Source organism: Numida meleagris, chromosome 3 (genome assembly GCF_002078875.1).
Source record: "Numida meleagris isolate 19003 breed g44 Domestic line chromosome 3, NumMel1.0, whole genome shotgun sequence".
Classification (NCBI taxonomy): Eukaryota; Metazoa; Chordata; class Aves; order Galliformes; family Numididae; genus Numida; species Numida meleagris.
The window spans coordinates 81,653,797-81,660,315 of NC_034411.1; the positions used below are offsets into that span (position 1 = coordinate 81,653,797).

The window sequence follows — 6,519 nt, forward strand, 5'->3', positions numbered from 1 at the left end:
TTAACTAACATAATTATATATTAAGCTCTTCTTCCTTCATTGGCTTACTGCTTTTAGCAAGCTGTTCACTTTGTTCGTTGTCAATTACAAATAATCAACTTCTATTCCTACCATAATTTAACTACCAATAATCTTGAATCTTCTTTGTGTTCAAACTCATTATTCTTTTATAGGATCTCCTTTCTTGTTTTGAATTCCACAGAATAAGCCAGTACCTTTCAGTAAACTCAACAGATTGAACAAAACTAGTGTAAGTGGTTTTCCAGATCTAGTTTTATTCACATAGTTCTTCTCTAAATGCTTTCCAAACTTTACATGTCTCAAATCTAAATTTGCTGAATAAATGTCAAGCAATTAAATCTGAGCAAGGCTGCTAAAGGACTTGATTTGCACCACTTCTGGTGACTGGTTACCACGTAACAAGAATGTGATTGCAGTGGAAGCTGATCTGTGGCCCAAGTGATGCCAGTACTTGAAACCATAACAGCATCAAGAGAAGACAGTAGAAAAATGGATGGTGCTTCTGGATGGATGTTCATCTGGATGCATCCTCACAATCCTTACTAGCACAAGTCTTGGGTACTGCCCTTCTTCCTCCTTTGGCCAATCCCTCTGTTCTCCCCAGCTTGTGATTTATTTTAGTAGTCTGCACCACAAGCACTTCTGTGTTTCTCTCCCTTGCAACCTTAAGCAGTATCTCATGCTACTTCAACCTACTTCAAGGAAATCTAGCTCTAAACTTTGTCTCCCTCCTTGAAAATTTGCCTTTTCTCATATCAGTGGGAGAGGTAGAAAGATGGAATGCAAAAAGTCTGCAAGATGAGAACAAGGAATTACAGCTTTTCTGTTGGTGAGCTTCCAGGTTGCTGAGTGCACTGGCCAGCTCCAAAGGCAGCAAAATTAACCTCCTGCCTGGACATTCAGCAAGACTATCAGAGCTCAGCTGCTGGAGGGGGCCCGGCAGAAAACCTCAGGATGCATGGGCAGTAGGTGAGGAGTTGAGGTTGCACTTAGAAGTTTCATCCTAGGCTTATCGGTATGAACGCGTGAATCAGTTAGTTCAGGCAAAATGATTTTTAGGACAAGAGACCAGAGATATAAGGTGGAGTTTTGGAGGAGAAGTTAATGATAAATTGGCAAGAAGAGCCAAACTGACATCATCCAGTGGATTTCAGTTCAGTAACTGCCTCTATCTTTATACACAATGCACTGTTTATTTTTTTAAGCTCATGTTTAGCGTGTGCTTTGAAGTGAAATCCTTGAAGGGCTTACTAGTAGTTACCTTCATTTAGGGTGCCTAAACTGTGGTGGGATGTAGTGAAAATGCGATTGCATTCAAGGAAAATGAACAAATGCTGTAGCCTCCTTGCAGTTGCAAAACACTAATGTAAAACCACAGAACAGTTTAACAAATTATGTTGTTTCTCTGTAATAGTGGTGGTTAGTTCATCAGCCCTTCACCTTTTTTCTGCATTGCTGCCTGGTAACTCAGCTCTCTGCCTGGAGCCAGGTCATCAACTGACCGTTAGCCTAGTGCAGAATGTGACAGGTGTCAGCAAGTGAAGGTGCTGTTCTTGGTTGAACTAAAGGAGCAATTACTTCTTGGATCTGATGTCTTCTACTTGTCTACATGTTTCTGCTCAATTCCAGGGGAGGAAAAAAAAAAAAAGTCTTGCTGAAACAGCCATCTGTGAGTTTCTTCTCTTTTCACTTAAAATGCATCTACCCTAATCCAGATATTTTCCTCTTCCAGTTCAGTAGTGCAGCCTCCACAGAACAGATGTTTTGGCAGGGCAGGGGGGTGGGCGTGTCTCAATGCAGCTCTTCATTCTGGTCCCCTCTGCAGGGCATCCCTACCCACAGGGGTATGACACCTTCAGAGTAACGCTTCACACTGATGCTGAACATTCAGTATAGATGAGCCTTCTTGCGCTGCAGATAAATATGGTTTGAAAAGATTTCTGGAAGGATTTTCTGATCCTGAATATTAGTCCTTCACCTGCTGAACATGCTGGAACTGGAACGGCAGTGCTTCCCACAGGGAACAACTTGTTTTATGGGAAACAAGGCCTTCTTAAGAGGCTCATTTTAAATTACTGGGAAACTTTGGAAACTGTAGATGTTTACTCATCCAAGTAATACAGTCAATAGTTTTTGAAGGCCACTCTCATGCTTTCTACGCAGCTTTCTGAATCTATAAGCAAGGTCAGCTTTGAGATCAGACAAGGTTGTTCAGGGCTTTATCCAGTCTAAGTCTTAAACCTCTCCATCCTTGGAAGTCTTCGTGTTGTGCTATCTCCCAAGGTTTTAACTTAGAGTGTATACATTGTTGTCTTTTCCCTTCCCTTTACTAAATAATTTCATTTACATAAAAATATTGGCTACTAGTACAGAGCTAAATGACTTTCAAGAGCTTTTTTCAAACAGTTCCATTGCTCATCCCAGTTCAGTTAACCTGTTGTTTTGAAGGATGTTACCTGCACAGTCTCTTGGTACGTGAATAACACTGTTCATCTGTTAATTGTTCTTATTTGTTACACAAATGAATGTACAACCTGCTAAGTAGTATTAGGATGATGTATGGAAAAGGATTTCATAATTCTCATAACCTTCATCTACATCATAAGATGTAGTTGTTTTTTATTCTTTTAAGAACTGATGCATTAAGGAGTATAGACGGAAGTAAAGCTGTGTGCTCATGCTATAATTTGTTGAACATTTGAATTAACACACAGTGTTAATTGTAATTAGAAACCATTTCACAATAAGCATGTGGTTAATTGTATTCCAGAATAATGCTGTGTACCAGAATCAGCTTCTGCTAATCACCAACTGCTGTTGGTAATTTGGGACTCTGTTTCCAGCACTTTCTGAAAGTGCCCTCCAGAAATTTTACTTCCTCTTCTACATATATATATGGAGCTTGATAAAACTGCACGTATCAGATCTGAGTTTAAAGCTTTGTGCTCCTGAAGTCTGTTTACGCTCTTGAATGGCCCTGTTCATTGCAGGTAAAGCGGTCAGGTATTGCTAACTGTGTTCATCATTGCATGGGATCGGGACCCTGATCAGAAAGATGCCAATTCACATGTAGTCAGAAGAATGCATTAAAATTTTTCAGAGGTGCAACGTGAGTGTGCTCTAAGATTATAGTACATTCTGTATGCTCTGTAGCTATACATTAAAATGAAATTAATACTGCTGTAGTCAGCGTGATCTCCAAATCTAGTTAATATTTATATTCTAAAGTTAGAATGTTTGGCCTAGATACACTGGCAGCATGACTTCATTTTAATATCATCTGATCTGAGATTCAAAACCTTTTAAAAATGGTAGTTATTGCATAGGTTCCTATGATATAAATGCTCTAGAAAATACTTGTATGTATCCTTGCACTTCAGGCGTGTATGGACGTAGATTATTTCAGTTCAGCATGTGCTCATTAATGGTCAAGGGAGAATGAGGTTTTTTTCCCCTGAAAATTCCCCAGAAAACCCTGAAGCCAGGCTGGGTTTAATAAGCACTGCTTCAAAACCTGAGCAACGTGGTGTTCTTGAAATCTTTTATCTGCTTCTTCATCAGCTTTTCATATCAAAGAGATTAGTTTTGCCAAATTAGCAAAATTTTAAATTTGCTACAGGATATTTGCATATGGGCTTTTGTCCAGTGTATGCCTGTCTGTGTGTGTTGAGAGGATTTTTCAGAATGCATTTCCACTGAATTATGTGAGGATACTCATATATCTGAAGGTCCCCAGCTGTATAAATATTTACAAGATTGATAATAGGAATGTTCTGCTAATAGACTGGACGAGGAAAGATGTGCTAGTTGCTGAGAGAATAAAAGCATGCATTTGACTGATTGTAGAGGAAATGATAAAACTCCTTTGAAAATCCAATTGAAGAAATGGAGGGAAAGAAATGACTGCTGAAGACTGAACTAGGACGTGGTTAAAAGATTATCCAACACATTCAGCGGGCTTTTGGCTGTGTACATGCCAAAGAGACCGCTATGCTAAGAAATGCATACTTCTAAATGCCTTTATTTATGGAAGTCTTCTAAATATGTCCCATAAATGTGCAGTCTTATGGGCCATGTAACAAATCAGTAACACATTTCCTTTCTCCTCCCCCTGTTGAGGCACAAGTTGCTGAAAGTTTTCAGCTATGCAATAGTAGAATGGATACTTGGACAGATTGGTCCATTTAAAATTACCCCCACTGACAGACATATTTCAGAAGCTAACTTGAAACCATCCTGTAAAATAAAGCTTTGTAGCTATGTTTACAGTCTTTGCTTTACAGGAGACCCAAAGTGCTCAGCTTTCTTACCAGTTATTGCCCTTTATTCCTCAGCTTGAGCCATGAAAAGTCACTTTACGAAAAAGCATTTCCATTTTAAGAGAAGGACCGATATCTGTTTCCCCTGCCCTGCTGGTACTCTGTCTTCATATAAAATGCCTTCACTGATTTAACACCTAAATGTTGGCTCTGAGGAAAGCCAAACCCTCTCTCGCTTCCCCCCTCCTGCTGATTTATGTGTAAAAACATAGACAAAAAAGAATGTGATGACTTCTTTCCTAAAAGTCAGTGATTTAACAATGTCTGAACATTTTGCAGGCTTTGGTTTGTGAAACTTGTGTGTGTGTGTGTGTGTGTGTGTGTGTGTGTGTAAAAGGTGTATTCTAAACTCAGCACCTTTTCTAATAGTTGACATGTCTTGAAATCATGTGGGTTTTTTTGTTTTTTTTTTTTTGTTTTTTTTACAAATATGTGTGTGTGGGGGGTTGTTGTTTTCTTTTAACCTCACATGTGGAAAAATACCGAATTTTATGCTTTGATTTAGAAATGGAATGTTTCAATGTGAAAGTTAGTGCTCTCTCCTGTTAATGTTAGGTGTATCTGAGCTAAGAACACTTGGAGTTGAGTGGAAATGTAAATCCAGTAGGTGGGGGATTTTTGTTGGGATCTTTTTTTTTTTTTTTTGCTTTGGTTGTTTGTTTGGTTTTTTTCCCTTTTGGTTGATTGATTGTGAACAATAAGATATTTCCAAGCTTTACAGCTATCCTCTCACCTCAAGCACTGCGTGCAGGCTTGAGCACCACACTACAAGAAGGCCCTAAAACTATTAGACTGCATCCAGCTGGGGCCTACAAAGATGGTGAAGGGCCTGAGGGCACTGGAACAGGCTGCCTGGGGCAGGGGGTATGGCCTGAGCCGCCGGAATTCAAGGAACGTTTGGACAGCACTCTCAGACACAGGGTTTGACTTTTGGGTTGTGCTGTGTGGAGCCAGGAGTCGGTGATCCTTGTGGGCCTCTTCCAACTCAGGATATTCTGTGATGTGGAGCCCACGCCGAAAATGAATGGGATTACAGCTGAGTATCCATAAGTAACTAACAGAGGTGTATAAGAGTTTGTCTCTTCTTCCTGAAGAAGAAGAAAATGGAGTATGTAAGTTTGTTTCCTTTGCAGATCCTTGTAAAGGAACAAAGTATTTATTCCTTTTTTCAGGTTAGTTTCACGTAAAAAACCTGTATGTGATGCCCGTCAATGGCTTTCTATGCATCAGTACACCCTGCTGGACTCACGAGGGCTTTTATTGCCTCTGCCTCATGACTGCTCCCTGCCCCCATTTCAGAGGGAAAGGGCTGCGGTTGCCAGCACGTGGGGTGGCTTTCATCAGAACCCGTCACACGGAAACATACGGTATGGGGGCACTTGATGCAATTCGGATCTCTCACGCAGAAGCCACGAATCCTCGATGCTGCAGCAATTATCTTTGGTCGCATCAACACTAGGCCAGTGGGGTTCCCTGCAAGTAACTCCTCCTGGACTCGCTGACCCCGTCCCCTCGGGCCGCAGCCGCTGTGCCAGAAGCAGAGCTCAGCGGCTCTACGGCCGCCGCACACCCCGCGCTCCGCGGGAGGCGTTGGAGCGGCACGTCCCTCCCGGCTCGCCGTGCTTCCGGCGCTGCCGTTCAGCCTGGGGGGGGCACGTCCCTCCCGGCGCCGCCGCTCGTTACTCCCGCACGATTCGGCTACCGGGGCCCCAGCCCCGCCCCTCAGCGGAGCATCGCGTGCCGCGCCGCCGGGCGGGGCGATGCGCGGGGGCCGCCGGGAGCGGTGACGTGTCGCCGAGGCCCCGCCCCCTTGCAGGGTATATAAGGGGCGGCGCTCACGCCGTCGTTCTTTTCCGCTCCGGGTTTGCCGACGCCTTGCGGGTGAGGCGCGTTCGGCGGGGCGGGCCGGGGCCGGGGGGGGCGTGCGGGTCTGCTCGGGGGGGACCTCGCCGCACCGTGAGCGCGGGGCTGGGGCGCGGCCACCGGGCGGCGCGCAGGAAGGGAAAAGCGGGGGGGATGTGAGGCGAGGGACGGGTGGGGGCGAGCGGCGGCGCAAAGCCTACGTGTCCCGTCTTCGGAGCCACGCGAGGCAGCGCGGCGGGGAGCACGCGGGGCCCGACCGCCGCCTTGGCTTTACGCGGAGCCGCCCGGCGCTGGGGCGCGGCGTGCGGTGCTCGGC

General features: G+C 44.3%; 2 protein-coding genes across 2 annotated transcripts in view; one reads left to right on the plus strand and one right to left on the minus strand.

The window, feature by feature from the left end:
- The window catches only part of LOC110396396, a 5,841-nt gene continuing 537 nt past the window's right edge, over positions 1,216 to 6,519 (minus strand). The window contains exons 2-3 of the mRNA XM_021392012.1: positions 5,707 to 6,270; positions 1,216 to 5,428 (exon numbers count right to left, since the gene is read on the minus strand). Of these exons, the coding sequence (XP_021247687.1) occupies positions 5,150 to 5,428; positions 5,707 to 6,270 (843 nt within the window). The 3' untranslated portion in view covers positions 1,216 to 5,149. The remainder of the gene's footprint in view (positions 5,429 to 5,706; positions 6,271 to 6,519) is intronic.
- Positions 6,094 to 6,519, plus strand: part of EEF1A1 (eukaryotic translation elongation factor 1 alpha 1) — a 4,790-nt gene continuing 4,364 nt past the window's right edge. Inside the window, exon 1 of the mRNA XM_021392836.1 lies at positions 6,094 to 6,221. The gene's annotated coding sequence lies outside the window, so the exon portion shown is untranslated. The remainder of the gene's footprint in view (positions 6,222 to 6,519) is intronic.